Source organism: Eschrichtius robustus, chromosome 6 (genome assembly GCF_028021215.1).
Source record: "Eschrichtius robustus isolate mEscRob2 chromosome 6, mEscRob2.pri, whole genome shotgun sequence".
In the NCBI taxonomy this organism is placed as follows: domain Eukaryota; kingdom Metazoa; phylum Chordata; class Mammalia; order Artiodactyla; family Eschrichtiidae; genus Eschrichtius; species Eschrichtius robustus.
Window position 1 is genome coordinate 136961011 of NC_090829.1, and position 24340 is coordinate 136985350.

Genomic DNA, 24340 nt, shown 5'->3' on the forward strand with positions numbered 1-24340 from the left:
ACCAACACAGCCATAAATAAATAAATAAATAGATAGATAGATAGATAGATAAATTTGCAAAAGAGCTAGAGAATTCTGAACAAACTGAATCTTAACACTTTTAGAGAAAATCAGAATTTCTTTTTCATGGTCTGCTCTGCCCAGCATATGGGGTGACCCTACTCTCCCACCTACCACGCTTCCTCCCTCCTCTCCCCATGGTTCCTCAATGAGAGTCCAGAAATAATTTGCAAATCTTCAGTTGTTATTTTCCTATCATGAGCAAAGTGTGCTCAAGTCAGCTGCTGATCTCACAGAGAGTTGCATTAGTAAAGGCATTACCGTTTGGGTCCCAATTGTGTTTGGTACCCGGTTATTGCAGTGCCAAGGACAGGAAGACAGTGCCCTCTTTGGGTAGTTTTCCTATGGGGTCTCAAGGGGGTCATGGGTATGGAGACCAAGGCACTCTAGTCTTTCCAGGACTTTCCTGGTTTTAAAACTGACAATCCTGGGTAGCAGGAAACCTGAGTCCCAGGCAAATTGGGAAGGTTTAGCCTCCTACCGGGCCTAAAAACTTATTCGTGACATTTTCCACCGGACCCTAATGAGGAATGGGTGTGTTTAAAGGGAAAGTGATAAGTCGGGAAGTGCATCTCAAGACCACTAGGAGGCGCTAATAATCTCTTGAAGACCTTGCACACGTGACGCCAGAGTCCTTTTGAGAAGGCAGGTTCTAAAAACCATAGTAAGGAACCAAGATTAAAAAGAGCAAAATGTCACGGTGGATCCCTCATCTTGAGAGGATGATCTGTAACTGTGCCTTGTTAGATTTTTGGCCAGATGTATCCTCAGATCGGTTTTACAAAAATAAAAAAATATGGGGAAAAATACAGCCTGCTGAGTCAAGTAGTCAAGCCCCCTGTGTTAGGGGCTTGTCCGCCAGACTCTGTGGCCCCATAGGTGACGTGGAGGAATGAGCAGGCCTCCCCATAATTCAGATCAAAAAGGCTATTGTAATTCACAAGTCCACACAGAGGAGCTGTGGTCTTGGCTTGGCTACTGGTGGGCTCAATACAGAGCTTCTTCAAATGACAACATTGCAGATCCCTGGCAAATGAGGAGAGGCTCATGCAGGAAGTTTCTAGAAATAGGCTAAGTGCTGCCTACTTAAGGGTTCATCCTTTTGTGTGACTGATGTGTGGTTGATCCACTGAATTGTCTTAGGGAAAGGTTTAGGATTCCCATGTGGAATCATTAGCTATATTAGTTTTCTATTGCTGCTGTCACAAATTACCACACACTTGGTGGCTTAAACCAACTCAGATTTATTATTTGACAGTTCCACTGGGCTAAAACTAAGGCACCAGTGGTCCTCCGTTTCTTTCTGGAGGCTCTAGGGGAGATCCATGTCGTTGCCTTTTCCAGCTTCTATGGGGCACCTGCATTCCTTGGCTTGGGGCCCCCTTTTCTCCATCTTCAAAGCCAGCAACATTCATCTCTCTGACCATTGTTCTCTAGTCAAATCTTCTCTGACCACAGCTGGGAAAGGTTCTCTTTTGAGGATGCATGTGGTCAGACTTGGCCCACCTGACAACCCAGGGTAACCTCCCCATCTCAAATCCATGACCTCCGTCGCATTTGCAAAGTCCTTTTTTGCCATGAAGGTAACATATTCACGGGTGCTGAGTATTGGGATGTGGGCCTCTGAGGGACCATTATTCTGCCTACTGCACTGGCAAATAGACTTTGAACTTGTTCTTTCACATTCTGTCATTGTCACCCCAGGCCATGGCTAGAATGAGTTGCGGTCAAGCATAGACCTACTTGGAAAGTTAATTGGTGGTTATTTTCCTGGCTGCTTCTGAGATTGCCCACCGGTCCTTAACCAATGCCTTCTCGGACTCTGAAATGAGAAGGGCAAGTCCAAAAAGTCCTTTTTCTACCGCAGGCAGTGGTCTTGCTTTGTGTTCAACACTCTGGTGTTTTTATTGAAAGCTGTTTATGGCCAAGATTAGGCATTTGGTTCTACCTGCCTTAAAAATCCCAGACCCAAACTCTTTTGGCCACATGACAAGGAACAGGCTACGTGGGCTGTGATGGACTGGATTAGAGTAGTTTTGACAGGATCTTTCAAGGAGTACCTTGACGCTGCCTGCCCTGCTGGAAGAAGAAGTGGGCTGTCTGCACAGCTTTGCTGGACTCCCCAGTTCTCACAGGTGGATGCCAGCCCTGCACTGCTGTGTGTGTCCGGGAAGGGGGTGCTCTGTTGTTAACCTGGCAGGAAGACTGTTTGCCTCCAAGTGCGGGGCTAGGGGATGCAAGACAAGCTCACTGTCGTCTTGACTTCTAGCAAGAAGGTTTCCTAGGGAGGGAACAGAATATGTAGCACACAGCCAGAGGCTCCCTCCACGCCCCCAGCCCACTTGACTACCAAAGTTGTCCCCCAGGACTGTGAAATGTCCTAAGCACTGTTTGTCCTTTGCACTTTTCACTTGCTTCTGCTGCCGTGTTTTATTATCATGGATTCCTGCAAGTCGCCTCCAAGTCACCTTACTGAAAGGAGGTGGGGTAAAGCAAACAAGCAGGCTACCCAACCAGCGCCCTTTGTGCTGAGGAGCGGCCCTGCTGGTGCTGGAGCCTCTCCATTTGGACATGGGCCAGTGTCCAGAGTGGGATGAAGAGGACAGCCTCTAGCTGATTCCTGGGCTCAAATCTGACTGTGAGACCTTCTCACCTGCATAACGAGATAGTAATGGTACCTACATCTAATAGGGTTGCTCTCAGGATTCACTGAGTTAATTAAAGCAGAGTGTTTAGAACTATGACTTGCAAAGAGTAAAGGCTATGTAAGTGTTAGTTGCTATCTCATCATCATCATTTCATAAAATAGCCATTTTGTTTCTAATGACGTTTGTAAGTGACAGATCTGGAATCTGTGAACTTCTTAAGGCCTTGGGGTGAACTATTTTGAGAAGATGAATCTACTTATGTGTCTTCTTTTTCAGAATGAGAGGTGGGAGCTGAATTCCAAGCTGATACTTACTAATCACATTGATCTTTCCAGCCCTAAATTCCCCAGAGGAGGTGTACACTCAAGTCTGCCAGGGTTTCTCCCAGCCGATGACCTAGGGGATACCTGGAAGGTTTTCCTATTTGGGACAGAAGCTCTTGCTGTTCTTTTTGACCCAAAGGGTAATATGGAGGATCAAACAGAAATCATGGCCTTTGTTGAGGTCAATTTAAGGATTTAAGGGTGAGCAGGTCATGGTTTCTGGCCCACTAGTGCGGTGCCCTTTGGTCTGGAGTGTCTGTCACACCCAGAGACGGGCTATTCTGGGGTGGGTTTGCCACCTGAATTGCACCACCGATTTTTAAAAGTGTTTCATTATTTTATTTCTTAGATCTCAGTGATACTCTGCCCTCTTCCCTCTCTTTGTGCACCTCGTGGTTATGATTGTTAATCTTAAGAAAGTACTATGCAAATATACGTATATCCGCATTACAGTTTTTTAAAATCTCAGCTCTTTATTGACGATACTCAAATAAGGTAGGTAATCTGATAAGGAAAAAAAACAGAAACAAACCCCAAATCAAGCAAGAATACCGAAAAGAATTCAAGGTTTTCATCCTCTAACTTAAGAGGAAGGGGAAGGCACTTAGTCGGTCTTTCCTTCTGCTGGTGTCCAGTTTCTCAGGGCTCCCTCAGTTTTCTGAACCAAGCGCCACTAGAGGGAAACAGGAAGTTGATACATATTAATATGTGAAAGTGTGGAAAGGTGAGTCTCAGCCTCCCCATGTGGATGTGTTCTGATTTCATTTCAGTTTGTTTATTTTCTTTCTTACCTAGAGCTTCAGAGGCTGAACCTAACAGTGTAGAATAGATCTTGACTGAAATACTAAACAGTTCTTCCAGTGGCTATGGTTTAACATGGGCTGGTACCCAGCGTCCAGAGTATCCACAAGGGAGGACAGTTTCTTTATTTATCTGTAAATTTAAATTAGTTTTTATTTTTATTTATTTTTAAAATGTTTAATTGAGGTATACTTGACATACGTTATATTAGCTTTAGGTATACAACATAAAGATTCAATATTTGTGTGTATGTTGAAATGATCACCCCAAGAAGTGTAGCTAACATCCCTCACCACATACAGTTATGACATTTTCTTCTTTCTTGTGGTGAGAACTTTTAAGATCTACTCTCTTAGCAACTTTCAAGTATAAAATACACTTTTATTAACTGTAGTCACCATGCTGTACCTTACATCCCCAGGACTTATTTATTTTATAAATGGAAGTTTGTACCTGTTGACCCCCTTCACCCATTTCACCTCCCCCTGCCCCGCTGGCAACCACCAATCTGTTCTCTGTAACTCTGAGCTTTGTTTTGTTTAGATTCCACATATGGTATTTGTCTTTTTCTGTCCTCAAATGCCCTCAGAGTCTATCCATCTTGTCACTAATGGCAGGATTTCAATTTTTTTTAATAGCTTAATTGTATTCCATTGTGTATATATACACCACATTTTCATTATCCATTCATCCATCAGTAGACACTTGGTTGTTTCCATATCTTGGCTATTATTGATAATGCTGCAATGAACATGGGGGTGCATATATCTTTCCGAGTTAGTGTTTTTGGGTCTGTCACACCCAGAGCTGGGCAATTCTGGGGTACAGTTGCTACCTGAACTGTACCACCGATTTTAACTGCTTCTCTTTCCCAAAGGTGGCCTGACAGCCGGGAGGGGAGATGCCGTTCCTGTGTTAGCTGGCTCTGCGCAATTTGGGGAGTTTGGCAGGCTTGTCTTAAACTCCCGCCTCCTTTCCTCACCCCAGAAAGCCTCAGCCTCTGTTCATCTGTTCTCCCTCCCTGGGAGCTGATAATCCCAACTCCTCAGCATTCAAGAGATCAACTACCTAGTCTGATCAATCGGTTACGTTCATCTGTGCTGATGGTCTTCTGATTAAGGAGGAACAAAGCCCCACTTCTAGGTTACTAGGAGGTCGTTAATAATGTTTTTGACCCTCACAAAAAATAAAGCTCTCGTCTGAGTGGACAGTAGGGTGACCAGCCGTGCCACCTTGCCTGAGACTTACTAGGGGGGATGAGGGATTTCCAACTTTAAAAATCATGGTCCCAGGCAAACCGGGTCACCCAGCGATTGTCCTTTTGGGCGGGTGAAGAAAGCAGCCCCAGGATGGACAGGCTGGGGAGGAGATGGGGCCGATAAGGCTGGGCTTGCTGATATCATCCCCGGGGGTGAGGCGTGGCTTCTCTGTGTTTAAAGGAACTCCCCATGATAAGGAGCTTCTTAGAACTTTTGAGGACAGTGACCCTTGCTCCACAAGGTGAGTTTTCCTGGAGTGACTTCTGTGGGCCTGACTGTGCTCTGTGACGCTGCCAGGGGAGCTGGAGGAAAATGAATGTGTTATGGGCACTGCCAGGGAAAAGGCAGTTAATCGCCGGCTCCACAGAGGCTGATGCGGTCCTCCCTGGAGGGATAGAACCAACAGAAAATAATTAGCAAACAGTTTGGTACTAAACCAGGCAGAGCTGACTCTATTGTCAGTGAACTTCAGAAAAAAGCAAAAAGAAATGCCGACCAGAGAGTCATAGAAAAGGATACAGAGCTGGAAAAACTCACTGGCCTGACCTGAGTAGGAGTGAGGTGATAGCAGGTAGACAAGGGGGATTTCGGGAAGGTGATGTGGGATATTTTAGGACAGCATTTAAGGGGGGTAACTGGCTTGACTGGCCGGCATATATTAGATGGTGGAGAGGAGGGGAGGGGGGGGGAGGCAGAGGAGGGAAGGAGGGAGTCAGAAAGGAAGGGAAAGGGGAGGCAGGTGGGGGGAGGGAGGAAGGAGAGAGGGTGTAACAGAATGTTTCTGCCTGTCAGGCATCGTTCTGTGTGTTTTCTGCTTAATGTCTAATTCGTTCTCACCCAACATGGAGGGGCAGGTAAAATTAAGCTTATGCTGTAAATGACCAAAGAGCTGCGCTGGAAGGTTAGGTACTTTGCCCTGGTCACACTGCTTGATAGCAATGTAGTTGGAATTTGCACTTGAGCAGCATTCCAGCGGAATGAGCTAAGGACAGTGGCATCTGGGTTAACCTTATCCTGGATACGGGAAAGATCTGAGGGGCTAGAAAGCCCAGGCAGAGAGACCCGGCAGGAGGCTGCTGCAGGAATCTGAGTGGGAGGCTCGGAGACCCTGGCAAGAAGGATTTCAAAGGAGGAAGGCTGTACTGGGGTCTGAGTGAAGTTCAGGAAAAGGGTGAGAGATCTGGTTTTCATCGTGAGGACCTGGAAAGAAGCTGGGACCATTAACTGGATCCAGTTTACAAGAACTCGAGTGATCTTTGTTCACCTAATCCTGTTTGGGTTTTTGGGCAGGTTATTTATTAGTCTCTCTGCACCTCAGTTTCCTCATCTGTAAAATGGAAGTTGAAATAGGACATCTTACAGGAGTTTGAGAGGATTGAATCTGATCACGTCCATAAATAGTTTGGAAGGATACTTGAAATCAGAGTTGGTCTTCAAGAGGTGTTAGTTTTTAAAAATCACCTTCAAAATCGCTGATTTGGGAGGACATTTTCTTCAAAAACATTCTTATTGGACAAGGACGAGATGGGATGGCTTGTTTCTCCCCCAGTTAGTTAGCATAGCGTTTCTCCACGTGGATCTGCAGTTCCAGCGTGTTGAACGCCAAGTCCTGATGGAAGAGTGGTTGCTTTCTTCTCTCATTACACGGAACCCACCCTCCCCCAGGTGATCACGGACAAAAGACAGAGGCCTTTGGTGTCATTTCTTGAAAAGTAAGCAGCTTCCCTGGGCTTGTCAACCCTGCCATCGGTCAGGTGCACCCGGTTCTCCTGACGCTCTTTCTTCTGGACTTTTCCCCAAGAGGTTGGTGTAACTCCCAGACACGAATGCCAGGCCAGGGCCCTGCTATTTTGCCTCCTGGCTAAAGATCTGTTTGCTTTTGCAATTAAGAAAACGACTGCAGTTGTTAATTTTCACTTGGAATAGATATAGGAGGTGTTAGGTTTTTGGGGGGAAAAGAAAATCAGTGCTTCTTTAAGGCCTATACGGTTTGGCATGAAAATCACACTAATTGAGCCTTGTTAAAAAGTACCCTAAGTTCCATAATTGTCTGTTCTGGGGCTCTCAGGTTTGGAAGAGTAATGATGATGATGGAATAGCTGCCTTTATTGGGTGCCCAGGAGGCTCAAGTGTATCACACAGAGATCTTGCGAGGCATAGGGATTTTTATCCCTATTTTTTAAATGGAGAAACTGAGGCTCAGGGAGAACAAATGAATTGCCCGAGGCCACTTGATTAGTAGTTAAGTAGTGGGGCCCAAGTTCACACTAGCTCTCCCTGGCCCCAAACCCATTCCCCTGGACCATGTTGTCTCCAAGAGACCTCATGTTGCTCAAAATGGAAACTTCAGTGTGTCTGGCAAATGGAAAGAATTATACGTTTTTTTCAACTTACAGATTATTCAAAATCAGGAAGTCTCTGACTGATTTATATACTGCATTTTAAGCCAAACTGCTAGTCCAAGAGGCTTGGGGGAGATTTTGCTGCCCATGACTTGGGACCTTTGGGCTCTCTAAAACCATCCTCCCCTCCCTCTCTCCTCTCCTCTCCTTCTCCATCTCCATCCCCCTCCCCTCCCCCTCCCTTCCCCCCACCTCTTCCCCTCCCCCTCCCTCCTGCCCACCTTCTCTTCTTTTCCCTCCAGTTGGATGCCACTCTCCTTGGGTGATCTCTTAGTAGCGAGAAGTTGTGAGCTTCTAAAAGGGAAAAGTGCATGGACATTGGCCCGGCAAAGAAAGAGGAGAGAGGCCCAGGGAGGCACTTTCTGAAGTGGACCAGGCTCCAGGCGCATGGCAGAACGGGACTCAGGCCCTTAGTCATGCTTGGAGTGTCTACTGTGTGCCAGGAACTCCGCCAGGGCCGGCAGGAGCCGCCCGGATGAAGGAAGATGGGTCCCGGACTCCAGACCCGTGTCGAGGGTTAGGGACGCCCTGGCTCTCCTGCCTGCTTCCACGTGGGAGCAAGAAGAGACCCAGGAGGAGTGTCCCCCACCTGTCCCACAGGCCTTGTCGCTGGGTTGGGACAGTTTCCCTGGTCCTGACCTGCTCCAAAAGGCAGGCGGACATGGTGGGTGCAGGCTGGGGGGTATGTGTGCAGACACTGCACCCACATTTCTCTTTACAAGCACTAGCTACTCCAGTGCCCCGAGCTCACGGTGGTCCCCCTCCCGTCTTCCTGGGGTTGGGTTTAGAGCACACACATTCCACGAGAGGTACTCATGCAACCCTGACGTCATCTGTAAAGAGGCGTGTGCGTGGGAAGGACGGCCTCCGTGGACCGGGAGGGCTGACTCCCCGGCTTGGAGGCCGGATCTTTGTGCTTGGCCGTGCTGGGCAGGTTCGATCGCCAGGTCCCAAAGCACGCGAGGCTGTCGTGCTTTCTGCAAAGGAGCCGGGAGGAACTCAGGGAAATGTGTAGGCGGGGCTTGGAGGGAGAAGTCGGCTCCCACCTGGTTGGCTGCAGCTGTTTCTGGCTGTGCTGTGTCCAGCCTTCAGCTGCACCAGCTGCCAACAGAGGAGCGTTCTGGCCGGCCCTTTGGACCACATTGTTCTTCTTGGGGGAGGACTGATTCTGGTGGCCGCCCGTGGCCTCCCACATCAAACTGTCTTCTGACTCTCGCCTCCTCAGATCAGCTACTGATTTTATTCAGCCTCAAGTCCCTCCAGAACGTTGGAAACACACGGTCCATCGTTACTCACCAGTTTTCTCTGGGTCCCTGGGATGGAGCCAAACAAATTAGCTGTTTGCCCCCAGATCCCTCCTGCTTTTCTGCAGGGACAGGAACACTCTCCCGCACACAGGATGGACATCCTCCCTCCTTGGTTGAAAGCCAGTTCTCAGAAAGGGGACACTTAGAATATTTCCAATGTATTGCCTCTTCCTTTATCTTCCCTCCACCCCCCAAATCGCTTTTTCATGACATTTACATAGAGTAGGGACAAATGCTTCCTTCTCAGAATGTGTTTACCATTTAGGCCCTCATGGAATTTTCTAGAGAGAAGGTAGGGACCAGAAGGTGGGGAATCAGATGGTGGGTGCATGACCTGTTCTGGTGGGAAGGTCAGGGAGGGGTACTAGGGAGACACCAGGAATATCTTGAGGAGGTCATCACTCCTTGGTCAGGTCTGGCAGGGGGTGGGCGGGTCCCTCAAAGGGAGTGGCGAGTGGGAGTCATTTTAGTGGAAGGTGGGGTGGGTGGTCCCCTTCCATGTAACTCCAGACCAGCACTGGAAGGGTCGTTTGGCGGAAGCCAAAAGCACTGAGAGGAAATTTTAAAAAATGCTCCCCACAGATTCTAAATGGAGTAAGCATGCAAAGAGTAGGTGGGAGAGGCTCTGATCTGAAGAGGGTCTGCTGACCTTTGTAGTGACCTTTGGACCTTTACACTTCAGGCTGTGAGGGGGGACCCAGCAGAATTACCAACGTTCTTGCACGCCGCTGCTGGGATCAGTGGCGAACGCAATTTCTCAGAACTTTCTCAGAACGCGTCAGAGGCACCAATGTTTTTCTTTTGAGAATGACCATCGTGCTAGACGCTCAGCAAAGTTGCATTTGAAAGGCAGACCTCCAAATCCAGGTTACCCAAGTGCCTGGGTCTTCACTGGAAACAAAAGGCACTCTGATCTCTTAAACTGCCTAATTTGATTTTATCAGAAATGTATACATACAAAATTTCCCCGTAGGCTGAGAACTCTGCTGAGAAATCTTAGCCCAGAGTGTAATTAGCCTGAGAGAATTAGCATCAGAAAATAAAACTGCGTACGATAAAACGTCCCGATCATGGAAACGTGTCGGTTATTCATCCCTCATGTCTGTGTGTTTACCCCATCATCTTGTCTGGTAATGACTGTGACCAGAGCGATACTCCCCCAGCGTTGCCCAATCATGGGCGGTGGAGGCGGTGTGTCTTTGCCTTTATTTTTGCTGGCACACCCCAGCACTGAAGCACATTAAAGTAATAAAATTAAGCAGCAAGGCGTCCGAGTCACTCCCACCATGTTCCCGTAACCCCCTCATGTACAACAGGCTGAGACAGAAAAAAAATTTATTTTAGAGCAATTTAAGATGAGGCAACACTGGATATGTAAATCCTGTTTTATGGGCAGTCGTGGCAGCTGGCTAATTCTTCTAAGCTGCCTAGCAGGCTTCAGTCCAGCAGCTGCGCTGGCTTGGAACAATTCTGTTTGAAGGCCACACGGGGGGAAATGTACAATCACGGCTTTCATCACGATCTTCTGGGCTGTGGGCGCTATGGCCGTGCAGACCGTTGTCCCACCTTCCTGGCACCCATGTTAAGTGCCAGTTGCTGTTCTGGGAAGGAACCTGTTAAGCAGGCTAAGTTTTGATGGAGTGGATGACACAGGCCGTTGGAATATTTTAAAATATGAATTGCTCCTACCCCCTTTTTATTTCTCCTAAAGAAATAGCTGCCAGGATTCAGGAAAAGGTGAGAGCAATTTCAAGGGAAAACACTGGCTTGAGTTTGAGACCATGAAAGAGACAGAGTGAGGCAGAGAGCCCCTTGCAGAGTAATTATTCTCCAGAGGCTGCTGTCCCAGGCACAGGGTTCTTGGTCAAGGTGAGTTTCATCAAGAAGCCCGGTGGAGAACGCCTGGGCTCCGCGGGGGTCTTGCTGCCTTCAGAAAGAGTTATTACAGGATTTCCAAGGTCAGAGACACAAGGGAGAAGGAGAAAAACAGTTGCCCCACTCTGAAGAACTTATCTCAGACTTTGCTGAGCTTAGTGTAACTACTATAAAAATAAGAGGTTTAAAAGCTGCAGAACAAGTCAGGACTGGCCAAAATATGTGCCTTTGTGTCCCAGCGCTTTCATCCCCCCTTCGCCCCCTTTTTTGGCATGACTCTGCCCAAACCTACAGTGGTTAAGAAAGCACCATGATTTAGGAGGGATCCCCAGCAGCAAGCCGCTGGGAGTTCTATGTAACTCAGCTCTGCGCTGTTTCTTTTTCCAGGACAGAATGAGGAGGAGACGGGGCAGCCTTCAAAATGGCCATAAGGCTATGGGACCAGGCGGCCAGGGAGCTGTCTGCAGGGCAGTTGTTACGACTACTTGGATGCTTGGGTCCTAGCTATGCACCTCCCCCACCCCTCAAGCTCCAGCAACTTCAGACTCCAGCTGGGGGAATTCTCAGCCCTTCCCTCTACTAGGGGGGAAGGGAGAGCTGGAAGGGTTGGAGGGGGTGAAGCAAGTACCCAGAGCTTAGGGGTCTCTGAAGTCACTTATCTGAATCTGTTGGTGCCTCTTCATGTGTATAAAGTTCACCCTTTATCTTTACACTTATGCAGCTGTATTTATCAACTAGGAGGTCTTACAAGTCTTCTTATCCACAGATCATCCAACTGGGGGGTTTGAACCGTTCTGTCCTATGCATTGATCATAACACTGGGCCAGCCTTTCCTCTTGTCCAAGGCGGGGCTGAGGCCACTGACCACAAGCATCACATCACCCAAGACCCACTGAAACTGACTCTGCATTTTTTAAATTAATATTTTTGCTTCTTTTTTGTATTAAAATAAAACATGCAGTAAAGGAAACAAATCTTAACTAAGACTTAGTCAATTCAGTGTAGCCACCACACAGCTCAAGCTATAGAATGTTTCCACCACCCAGACGCCTCCCTCCCATCCTTTTCAGACAATACCTAGCTTCCAAAGGCAACTGCTCTTCTGATTCCCATCGCATAGAGAAGTTTGCCTGTGTTTGAACTTCACCTACATTGAATTATGCAGGAGTCTTTTGAGTCTGGTTTGTTTCCCTCCACATTATGTATGTGAGATTCATCCACATTGTGGCTTGTAGTAATAGCTAATTTTTTCCACTGTGGTATCGTGTCCTACCATATGAATGTACTATCATTTATTTATTCATTCTATTCTTCATGGTGTCTGAGTTGTTTCCAGGTTTTGGCTATTACACTAAAGCTGCTAAGAACATTCATATAAATGCTTTTTGTGCTCCTAAGCACTCATTTCTGTTGGGAATGGAATAGCTGTGTCATAGCATAAATGCATGTTTATCTTGTGTAGATAATTGCCAAACAGTTTTCCAGAGTAGTTGTACCAATTTGCACTCTCACCGGCAATGGATGGGAATTCAGTTGCTCTGCATTCCTGTCCACACTTGATATTGTCCGATCTTTTCACTTTAGCCATTCTGGTAGATGTGTGGTGGAATCTATTTGTGGTTGTAACGTGCATTGCCCTACTGGCTAGTGACGTTAAGAGTGTTTTCATGTGCTTATTGGCCATTTGGGTTTTGTCTTTTGTGAAGAGGCTGATCAAGTCTTTTTAACATTGGGTCTGGGGTCTCTTATACTCTTCTTTTATAGGGACATCTTGTTATTAACAACCTCTCCAGGTGACTTAGGAACCTAATGCCAGAGAACCACGTCTGAAGTTCTCTTTAAGTTGCCAGTTTTCTTAAGGCATAATTTTTCTTTCTTCAATTCCCAAACCACAGCTCACTTTCTGCCTTGTGTCCTTCTGTTATTCAGGTTATAGATTCACTGCTTTCCTCTCAACTTTCTTTGAACTGCATGTGGCAGAAATGGACTTCCTGGATTAAATATGGCTGTGTTTCTGTCATCGGAGTCTGGCTGAGTCTCCTGGTCTTTCCGGCAGCATTTTGTTATCACTGTAACCTTGCCAGAGACGCATGGGGTGAAGAAAGATGGGAAGAGAAAGAAGAGTGTGGGAACTCCCCCAGGAGGACAAAGCCCCACGGCTCCCCTCTCTTCTCCAACGCCTGCCTTCCTCCTCTCCCAGGAGCCCACAGGAAGGAGGATGTCTGTTCAGTATTTTTCTGTGCCTGTGTCTCGGGGATGTGTGTGTGGATGTGACCTGCTTGGGTCATCAGGGAGGCACTGTTTCCTATCCTTCCACCCTCAGTGCCAACTGTACCACAACCTACCATCTAAGTACAAATGCTCCCCAACGGATGAGGGGACCTAAAAATTTTACAGTGTCCGGGGGTCTAAGAACTCGTATAATCCAGCCTTCATTCTAGAGATGAAAATAGTAGAGCATATTGGGGATGGTGTCTCCGTGGGAGAACGTGCTGGTCTGTTTTTACGCATGATCGTCCTGGAAAGAGAGGTGTGTTTCTTCTAAAGAGAATGGAGAGATGGAGGGAGGGAAAGAGCATGTTTTTCTTTTTTGCCTTTAGTAGCAAAGGGGGTTCCCTCTTGCCGCTCTTTCCCTCTGTGTACTGCTATTCAGAGGCCCGGCGTGGCAGGAAGTGGTGAGGTGGTGGGAAGGAGAACAGAAAATGCTCAGTGAGTGCATCATGTGTGTCCGCCCTTCCCCTCCCCAACTCCCACCTGGAGGCTGGGGGAGGGGGCCTCAGAGGGCTATTTACAGTATCATCACCATTAACGAAAATTCATCATGATTTTGTGTGCATGCATAGCAGAGTCTGGCATTGATAATTGTGAGACTGGCTCTGATAAGGATTTCTTTTTCCATTTGTAGGCTGGTAGTGATGGTGAGAGTATTGGAAATTGCCCATTTTCTCAGCGTCTCTTTATGATTCTCTGGCTAAAGGGCGTTATATTTAATGTGACAACGGTGGACTTGAAAAGGTAAGACAGGGTTTCTGCAGTATTGAAATAACTGTACCTAATTCCCTATACACACACACAGCACACACACACACATACAGAGACAGACACACACAGGCATACAAACAGACACACACGCAGACACACAGAGACACAGACACAGAGGCACACACAGACACCGACACACACACACAAGCACACACACACTTCTAGGACCCATGGGCGATATCGCAGGCACGTCCACCCTGGGTCAGGACCCTGGATTGAAGCGGGAGTAGTGTGGGCCACGCAGTAATTACAGAACGGGATCAGACGTAACCCAGAAGGAGTAGGAATTGAGGGTGCGCCGTGCGTAGCCTGCTCTCCCAGCTACCGGTCAGCTGTGAACCTCTCAAAAGCCCGTCCAAGCACCACTCCTGGCTGATAACACTGGGGAGAGTTAACGTTTCACCTCCGTCTCCAGATAAAGGGCCACGCTTTCCTCGCCAGTAGGACAGTTTGTAAACCCACGGTCGCCTTTGAAATTCTCAAGGGTGGTTTCTCTTAAACGGGGGAGGACACGGTTCAGCCTTGGAAATGATCCAAACACTGGCGCTACCAACGCTGCCCTTGCCTCCCACCCAGGAAACCCGCGGACCTGCAGAACCTGGCTCCCGGCACCAACCCGCCTTTCATGACTTTTGATGGTGAGGTCAAGACGGACGTGAATAAGATCGAGGAGTTCCTAGAGGAGAAGTTAGCCCCCCCAAGGTGGGCCTCATCAAAACCCGTGTTCACAACTCGCTTGTCACTTCTCGCCGTTCACAGACAATTCCGTGTGTTGGTTTTCTCTGGCCATGGTACTCACTTCCCGAGTTGTACCTGTGATGTGCCACAGAAAACACAGCGAGATTGGAAACCCTGAGCTTAGGGTTAGGTGGCTCGGATTTCTTTGCTCCGCACCTGCAGTTTGGCAATTAGGGGTCGACGGCAGGAAGTGGAGAGGAAGTAGGCCGATGTCACGTGGGTGGGTCGTTTCTGCTGGAAGGTAAGGAGCGGGTGTTAGCACGCAGCATCACAGCGGGCTGGACCTGGAAGGGAACCTTCAAGTCCATTACCTCTATTTCAGGAGGGAGGGAACTGGACCAGTAAGGCCAGGTGGGGCCCCGCATCCCAGGATGAGAACAGTCTGTCCAGTGCTTTTCCCCTGGACGGCGTTGCTCTCAACCTTGAAGCTGGAAAGAGTAGGCAAACGTTCAAGGGGCAGTTCTCATGTTTATATCCACTCAGAGAAAGTCACTTCCTCCCCCTCCCTCACATCGTATTCTCCTAACTCAAACGTGGCTGATCTGTGATACTCTCATTTTGAATTTTTCAAGGTACCCTAAGCTGGGGACCCAACACGCTGAATCTAACTCTGCTGGAAATGATGTGTTTGCCAAGTTCTCAGCATTTATAAAAAACACCAAGAAAGATGCAAATGACAGTGAGTCCCTCCCGTCTTCCTGTTTTCTGCTTTCTACTTGGACCCCCGCTCCGCCTCTGGTGCGGCTTCTTATAAGATCTTGGGAATTCTGACTCGTCGCGCAGTGGGGAGGGACCTGTACGTAGAAATGAGGAAAAAGTACCTCTGACGTTGACACGTGGGTTTCAAGAGATTGAGTGCTTCTTCTAGAGGTGGGGAGCCCAGAAAACCACATTTTTAGGGGAAAATAATCACCACCAGGGATTCCTTGCCGCACCATGGGACTCAGTATGAATGAAGCTTCTACTGCTGCTTACTTCATTATGTGATTTCCCTAAAGATTTTGGAATAAATGAATGAGTTCTAGAAGTGGCAGTGTTATGTAGATGGCAGAATTACTTTCCAGGGAGAAGTGAGTCTTTTATTCAGATCTCGTAAATCCACCTGTCTCTTTCCCAAGTCTCCAATGCTCACTGGCCTTGTCTCGGGAAGGAAGGGGCAAACTCCTTCTTTGGTATCTAGAGAGAGGTGACCCTAACTCCCACGGTTCATCTTAGTCATTTTTTGCCCTTCTGTTTTAGTTTATGAAAGGAACCTCTTAAAGGCCCTGAAGAAGCTGGATAATTATCTAAATAGTCCTCTGCCTGATGAAATAGATGTCTACAGCACCGAGGAAGTTACGGTTTCTGGAAGGAAGTTCCTGGATGGGGATGAACTCACGCTAGCCGACTGTAACCTCTTACCCAAGCTCCACATTATTAAGGTCTGTCCTTCCTCTTACCTCAGGTGCTGAATACATGAATGGGGCTTTGTTTCATTGTGTTTTGACTTGTGTTTTTGCCGGACATCGAAACAATCTAAAATGCGGACTCTTGAATTTAAAAATCTAGCTTGTTACTGTTTGAGGCAGGCAAGCCCCAAGTTTCAGATCTGTGGATGATATTCTCAGGTGTTCCTCAGAGGTTCTCAAGAAGCATCTGAGAACTTGGCTCCCATCCCTCCATCCTCACTGCTTCTCTTTTCGAGTCTCACCCCCAGAGCCTAAAGAAAAGCTATGTGAAAGCAACTTGAGGGAATACATTGATTATACCTGGTGTTTCATGCTCCAGGCTTGGAGATGGTGTGTGGAATCTGCTAGCATTAAAATGTGAACTTGGGGAACTCCCTGGCTGTCCAGTGGTTAGGACGTGGTGCTCTCACTGTGGTGGCCCAGGTTCAGTCCCTGGTTGGGGAACTAAGATCCTGCGAGCCGAGTGGCCAAAACAAAACAAACAAATAAACAAACAAACAAAACAAAACAAAAAAAATCTGAGCCAACCTGGAAAAAAAAAAATGTGAATTCAGTCAATTGTTGGTGATGGGCAGGGTAAGCCTAGCCCTGTCTAGGGACAAGAGACGGTTGGTTCCTAACACTGACCCCCTACAGCTGGGGAGCAGCTGATAACTCCTTGGCTGGACCTCTGCCAGGTTTGGCATCCTGTCTTCCCAGGTGGTTGACTTGGACTTGTGACAAGCCCACACTTGGACTCCTTAGTTATGGCTGCTGTCAGAAGTGCCCCAGCCTGTCTATCACTTACAGGTGTTAGTTGTTATTATCATTATCACTGTTGCTATGTCCTTGGTCTTCAGTAACCTCAGATGCCCCAGGAAGAAACTCAACCCTTGTTCTGGGGCATCTTTATTATTCAAATCCTACCAGGTCCAGAGCTAGGTCCTTGGTATAAGGATAGGGGAGATGGGAGAGAAGACACAGGGAAATACAAGCCAAGGACCCTGTGTTCTAATAACACATTTAATTAGCACTTAGAAATTTACGAATTAGGTTCACACAGTCTGTGGGATTGATGTCCTGTGGGCTACTAGCCGCCCCTGGTTACTGCAAGTCATTCCCTTACCTTTCTCTTCCTTCCCTACTCCATCCCAGTCCTTGCCACATTTTTCTTCTTTCTTCTGTCTTCCCTGTTGTGCTCAGAGGGTACCAACTTGAAATTCCAGCCTTGAAGACACTGTTGATGCTATAAGTGACGTTCGTTTCCGTAGCTCTGCCAGTCCTCTGACATTTAAAATTAGCGAAAGCATCTCAACCCCTCAAACCTGCTACATTGGGGATATTCTAAATTGGACATTTGGGAGCCATTTTCCAACAAGCTATTTATGTAGTTGTGTTTGGTTTAGTCCCTTTACTGAATGTATTCTAATCATTGCTATGACCAGTGTGGCATCACAGAAGCACATGGAGGTTAGGGAAGGCAAGAGACATACACACACACACACACACACACACACACACACATCAATTGCCACTTATTCAGCCCCTATAAAAAAAGACAGTTTAAAATGTCAGTAGAGGGGGTAAACTTCAGAGTAAAATAAAGCAGTCCATGGCTCCAATATAAGACCTAACTGCAAAATCTTCAAAGCCAGTTAGCACTCAAAATACCAAGCAGCTTACTAATCTTCCAGGATGGAGCACTTCTGAAAGGAAATGAGAATCAGTGTAAAGGAATTTATGGTAAAAAGATGAGAGAATAGAGGAAATTTATCATTTATTCCCTTCCTGAAACCCAGCAAAAACATTATGAAGGACTAAAGCATTATCTCCACCTTTTATAAAACTAGAAAAGGATGGATCACCCACTCAAAGACTTAGAAACTTCAGCCAGTGTGAGGGGTCACAGAGCCGAGGCATGCTTCTCTAGATCTTCAGCAAGGTTCAGATGTCTCTAAAAGTAAATATTACAGCCCTGAAATGCCCAACCCGGACTTCTTTGTTTGAGGACAGGGCATGGAGCGGGCCACGAGAGAGGCAGGGACCATCCCTACAGAGCTGAGATCTCTGTGGAGGCAGAGTTGAAGGCGGAACTGATCAGAGGCGCCATCTGTATGTTCACCACCATCCTCTAATGCAAAGGAACAGGGAGGGGAGGTGAAGGGGAGGAGAGAAGACAAGTGGCATTCTGCTTTGTGACTGCTGAGCGGAGAAAAGAAACAAGCTCTGAACGAGTCAAAGGAGAGACTGTAAATTATCTGAGCTTCACTTTTAGCCACGGTGACTGCTTCCTAATCTGTGAGCGTCAGAGTGGAAGATGCACTAACCTTGACTTTGACCCTGACTCTAGCCCTAAGCCTAATGTGTCCCTGGGACAGAGTATAGAGCAGTGTTTGATGAGTGGGTGTTTGAGGGTAAAATCCATATTGGTCTACCTGCTGCCCTGCCTCACTCCCTTTGCCCGCCACACTGTTTTTAAGCAAATGGTAGGTCCAATAGAGCCGCCCATTAAAAGATGGTTAATAAGCAGAAAGAATCCAAGCGGGATTTCTATGTGGATAGAGATGATCCAAAAGGAGGGGGGAAAGGTTAAAGAAAGAACAAAAGAGGAAAAGACAGATGAGAAACACGTACCTGATAAAGATTGCTCCAGTAAACCAAAGAATTTTTCAGACAGATACTTCTCTGTGGCCTCAAAAAAATGAAAGAGAACCTTTGGTGAAAATGCTCAAAGACAAGTCACAAGATACCAAAAAATATAATATCACAAGGAAGATGAGAATTAAGCTGGTAGAACTAAAAAACACCCTTAAAGAAAATAATTTCAGAAACAAAAGTGATGTTAGAAGTAGCAAGAAGTGGAAAAAGACATTGCAGAAATTCATCAGACATCGGAGGATGGGCCTGAGAAAATTATCCCAAATCAAATGGAGAAGAAGCACGAGGTAAAGAGTAATTAGCGAGACCCCATAATCAGAAAAAAGAGAACAGGAAAGAAAAAAGAGAGAAAAAGAAGGCTCAAAGGTAAATTATTTTGAACTAAAGGATGACCTGAACCTTTAGTTTAATATGTCATGATTAGAAAAATATTGCCCAGAACAGTCAACACACTATCACATATTTGGTAAATTATTGAACTTTGAGGATAAAAAAGAACCCTTTGGGTGTCTAGATGATGCTGATGATGATAATGGTGATGATGATAATAATAATAGTAATAATAATAATAAACGATAAAGCCACCTACACAAGGAGGGAATTCAGACTAGTCTCATATGTCTCTAGGACCACATTAAAACCCAGAAAACAGTGGTTTAATAGTTAAAGGATTAAAGGAAAGGATGTGTGATGTAAGAATTTTATATCCTTGTAAATTGTTGTTTTTACCTAGACTTCTGGTCTCAATGAAATAAGCACTCCTGAGCCATTTTTAAAAATAAAATTGCTATATGATGAAATAATAAAAAATGATAATAAAATAAGAATCCAGGAACAGAGAAGGTGTGTGGTATAGAAGGATTGGTGATAAACATAGAACCTATTTAAATCTAAAACCAGAACTAAGCCTAAACAGCAGTGGGAATTATAACTACTGGAAAGAAACAGAGTATAGTAAACTTGGATGTTTTACACCATTGGAAGGAGGATAAGGGAGCAGAAATGAAAAGAACTGTAGGTATACTAATTTCCTCATTTGTCATTATCAGAGTAAGTAGAGATCACCTAAAGTTGATAAATCAAGAAATAAAGAATTCTTATTATTTAAAGTTATATAAGAAACCACTGGAAGAGTTAAAACAGACCATAAACCTTCTAAACCACCAGAAAGGGAAACACACACACACACATGAACACAAAAATATTCACAGAAAGTTGGAAAACAAAGTATTACATTCATAAGATATGATACAAATACAAGCTTACGTCTATGAAAGGCATATAGATAACAAACTTACTCAGAAATGCTAAAATAAAAAGAGGGGCAAAGCTAAACCAGGCAAATGCAAACAAAAGGAAAGCAGAATTCTTGACATTAACGTCAGTAAGTTTGAATTCAAGCAAAAGATGTTAATTTAGGAGGCTCTCTGAAAGTTCTATGGTCTTGTTTTACTGCATCAATAAATAGCTCCTGGCCTCCAAAATCTGAGAAATAAGTCCCGAAGATCTTCTACTTGGTGATACATTCCATGCTCACGCCATCCAAACATCCCAGGAGCTAATACAGTGGAAAGGAACAAAGCAGAACGGGCCGTTGTAGCCCTGGGTCCTTGTTATGGGATGAATCATGCCCCCCCAAATTTATGTGTTCAAGTTCCAACTCCCTGTGCCTCAGAACGTGACCTTATTTGGAAATAGGGTCTTTGCAGATGTAATTAGTTAGGGTGAGTAGAGTGGGCCCCCTAAGCCAACATAACTGGTGTCCTTATAAAAGGGAATTTGGACACAAACACACCAGCACAGGAAAAAACGCCATGTGAAGGTTGGAGCTGTGCTCCCACAAGCCAGAAGCTGGGGGAGGGACCTGGAACAGATCCTTCCCCAGAGCCTTCAGAGAGAGCCCGGCTCTCCTGACACCTTGATCTTGGACTTCTGGCCTCCAGGACTGTGAGAGAATAAATTTCTGTTATTCCAAGCCACCCAAGCTTGTAGTGCTTTGTTAAGGCAGCTCCAGGAAACTCATACTATCTCCAACAGTATACACCCTCCTTTGTGATGAATTCCCCAACGGTACCCTTCCAGCCAGAGGCAACATCTCACATCATTGTGTGTTCATGATGTTCATTCTCAGTTACCCTGTCTGTACATCCACTATTGCCATGAGGATACGAATAAAGATATTTTGGTTCACGAGTCTGTCCTCTGCACATGGTGGACCCACAGTGAAATGATCCTGTCAGGGGCAGAACGATGGAAATCCACAGGAGTAACATACACAGCTATTTGGGATTTCAGGAGGTAAGGCTCAGCAAACAGGAAAACGAGAGGGCACTTCACAGTGATCCTGGTACAATCTAAACTGGAGATCCAACATGAACCTCAGGCACCGAATAATACAGCAGCAGAACACAGGGGGAGAAAACTGCCAGAAACACAAAGAGAAATCCACTGGAGTACAGAGCAAAGTCATGCCAGTGGATCACAAGGATCGTCTGTGATAAATTGGTGGGCACGGTTGTGTAGAGCCTCTGTTTTGAGTCCCACGCTCAGTATGCCCCGTGCAAACTCAAAATGCAACTCAGAGCAGCCCGAAACGGCTATAGGACGACATGGGAACTTGAGAAGGAGAACATATTACACGCCTCAGAAGAATGGATTGTCTGATCTAACTGCCTATGTTAGTGGCTTGTCCCTTTCTGACTATTTCCTCTTCATTTTCAGATCGTGGCCAAGAGATACAGAGATTTTGAATTTCCTTCTGAAATGACTGGCATCTGGAGATACTTGAACAATGCGTATGCTAGGGATGAGTTCATAAACACGTGTCCAGCCAACCAGGAGATAGAACACGCATATTCGGATGTTGCAAAAAGAATGAAGTGAAGTCGGGGTGTTTTCTGTCTCATCTCAGTCGTATGAGCTAGACTATGAAAAGAGTGTGTCCTTTGTGTTTCCCTCCCAATAACCATCCTTTGCAAAATAATGCCTATATTTTAACAGTGCACAGGCCATAGCGTGATCCACTCAACACCAAATGATACATAGTCTTGTAATCTGTCAACTCACTTGTGTATCTGAATAATACCAGTATCTGTTGTTATACACACCAATTATCCAGTTTATATTCATTTATGTCTTTAACATTCTGGGACCTGCAACACATGCCCTAAATATCTGTAATCCACAATATTTAGGGCACGTGTTTTGCAGTTTAAGTTTCAAAGCAAATAAGGTTCGGTTCAATTCCGCCTTTATTTAAAAAATTGTATCTGTCTCTGATAGTTTTTAATCATGCATAGCCTATTTTTTTCTGCTCTAAAATAGTAGTTTAATTTTTTTCGGAACAAAAATTCTCTTTTTATAATTACAAATTACACGCTTATTTTAATATTTTAAAACAATGTCAGAGGGTCTAAAGAAGAAAGAAAAAAATCACCTAAACTTTCACTACACTTAGATAACTGCTGATAACTTATTGGTGAACATCTTCCAAATCCTCAGACTCTCTCTTTCTCACACACACATTCACACCGCACATAATGTCATGCCTCTGTGGTATTGTGTTAGTTTATTTTCAAGGACTGGTGAGGGGACCCCTTGGTAATGCCTTGATGGTCAGCCATAGAGGACCTAAAACAACAGATTCAGCAACGCAGAGCTCAAGAGGGCGCTTGTGGCCAAGTTTCACAGGGATGGAGAACTGTAGGGTCACAGACCCACAGGGACTTGCAGGGACAAGCGGGGACCGGAAGCCGTGGAGGGTCCCCACCTGCCTTGTTCCTGCCTCCGTGATGCCACTGCCCCTGGTTCCAGGGAGGGCATGGAGGAGGGTGCCTGTCTGTGTCCCTTTCCAGCTCCCTTTCGGGGGCCTTCTCTTGCTCCCCTCCTCTCACAGAGACCATGCCTTCAGGAGGACTCCTGACATCAGCTGTGTGTTGCAGAATCTCCCTGCCCTGTGTTGAAATGTGGACCAAGCACACCTTGATCCCTTCTGATGGCCGCTCTCTCCAAGACATAACACTGCGCCTCTTCGGCCATGATGCCGTGTAGGGCTAGCCCGGATCTTGTTGCTTCTCTGCTCTCTCTAGTGTCATTTCGAGGTCAAGCAAGGAAAATCCAGAGAGATTAGATTCATGGTGACTCCTCTTGGGCAGTTCTGGCAAATAGTCATGCTAGGGAGGGAGTGGAAACTACTGAGTCAAAAGAGTTTCTGGTTCATCTGTGACTTCCCCTGCCCCATCCGTGAGCCAGCCCCTCAGGCGCAGCTCCCTGTGGGCTGGGGCCCAGCTCCTAATCAAGCCTTGGAGGACAGAATGGGAGGCTGTTTCCATACTCATCAAGACTCGCTGGGTTTGAGTGTTATCTGCCAGGCTGTGTCCCTGTGACATTTGTACACACCTTCCAGAAGACCTGCTTGTCCAGTTGGTGACAGCATGTGGTTGATGTTAAATGCTCGTTAGAAAAAATATACATACACCTGCTCACCGGGTGATTCATTTGGAAGAGGGGAAAATGCATTAACAGTAACCCTTCTGGGATTTAGTGAAAGATGTCTAGTAAGAGAAACAAAGTCTTTGAGATAGTGGCCACTTTCTCTCCCCTCTTGCTGGATGCTACGGTTTTACCAGGGGCGGCCGACCCCAGCCCTCCACTTGCTTTGTTAGCCATGTATTTTTGGAGGTTGTGTCTAGCATGTGCCGCCATGATTCCTGTTTCACATCTGTTTAGGAGTCAGATTATTAAGATGAGTTTTACCATGTTACATTTAAACTTCGTAAATGAATTGACTACCCGATGTTACTAGTGCAAACTTTGTATTTTTAGAGGTTAAAGTAATCTACATAAACTCCGTGATGCCTTAACAATTAAATGAATTATAAAAATGTTTACATGGAACCAATATCTTTGATTTTTCTTTTTTTTACTTTGCATTCTCCACTGAGATGTGTGTGTGTGTGTGTATTGTTTCACCTGATCCCTTGCCTGATGGGAAAAAGTGTGGGGTAAGTCACAGGATATGATTTGCCCCAGGACACACATCACTAAAATGACCCTGATCCACATCATCCTAGGGATAGTCCTATACTATAATTCTCTTTTAAAAAGGTAGGATGGGATAGGAGTTAATACTTACAGGAACTTTAGAAGGGGGACCCCACTGAGATTTCAAGAAATAAAACGAATGGGAATGAGCTTCCTTTCAAATGGCAAGAGCAACTTTGAACCAGAGATTATCAGTAGTTGAATTCGAGATTATCTGTATTTGAATTGTGGCCCACAAAGACATTCTAACGGAGCCTTAAAGAGGTCTGAAAAAACACGTGTGACCTGTCCTTATCCAGGTGGCTGAAATAGAGGCCCTGCGGACTGTTCCATTTTTAAGTGTATTTGTAGGAAATCGGCTGGTTCCTGGCAGCCTTCCCCTCCCAGGGGCCCTACCCCGCACACCCCCTTCATAGGCCCCTAAAAAGCTATTCATATGTGGGAAGGTGAGAAATATTCCAGGGCTGTTCAGCTGGCTTAAAGTCTTTATTAGGTGTGGTTTTTTTGAAACGACATACATTTGTTCTTCCAAACATACCATGCAGGATGCAAATACAGACAAGTTGTGAGCGCAGCCCTCCTCTGAGGCTGATCGTGGGAAGGTTCTCAGGCTGAGGGGATTCTGTTCTTGCTTTTAGTTGCCCAAGAGGCTGGACAATTCAGAAAAAAATAGCTTTACTTCTGAACATAGAATCTCCAAATGTAGGCTGAAAAAGAATATGTGTCACAAAGTTGTACTTTCTGGACACGGTCCAGC

At 46.0% G+C, this 24340-nt stretch overlaps 1 protein-coding gene across 5 annotated transcripts in view; it reads left to right on the top strand.

Moving 5' to 3' along the window:
* CLIC6 (chloride intracellular channel 6) overlaps positions 1-23391 on the top strand; it is a 43526-nt gene extending 20135 nt beyond the window's left edge. For 3 of the 5 annotated variants that reach the window (XM_068547021.1, XM_068547022.1, XM_068547025.1), the window contains 5 exons: positions 13581-13690; positions 14294-14419; positions 15028-15134; positions 15695-15876; positions 21262-23391. In XM_068547021.1, the coding sequence (XP_068403122.1) occupies positions 13581-13690; positions 14294-14419; positions 15028-15134; positions 15695-15876; positions 21262-21423 (687 nt within the window). In that variant the 3' untranslated portion in view covers positions 21424-23391. Of the gene's footprint in view, positions 1-5308; positions 5333-12604; positions 12896-13580; positions 13691-14293; positions 14420-15027; positions 15135-15694; positions 15877-21261 lie in introns of those variants that run through there. The other 2 variants (XM_068547024.1, XM_068547023.1) reach the window with 2 other exon arrangements.
* The last annotated feature ends 949 nt before the right edge of the window (positions 23392-24340 follow it).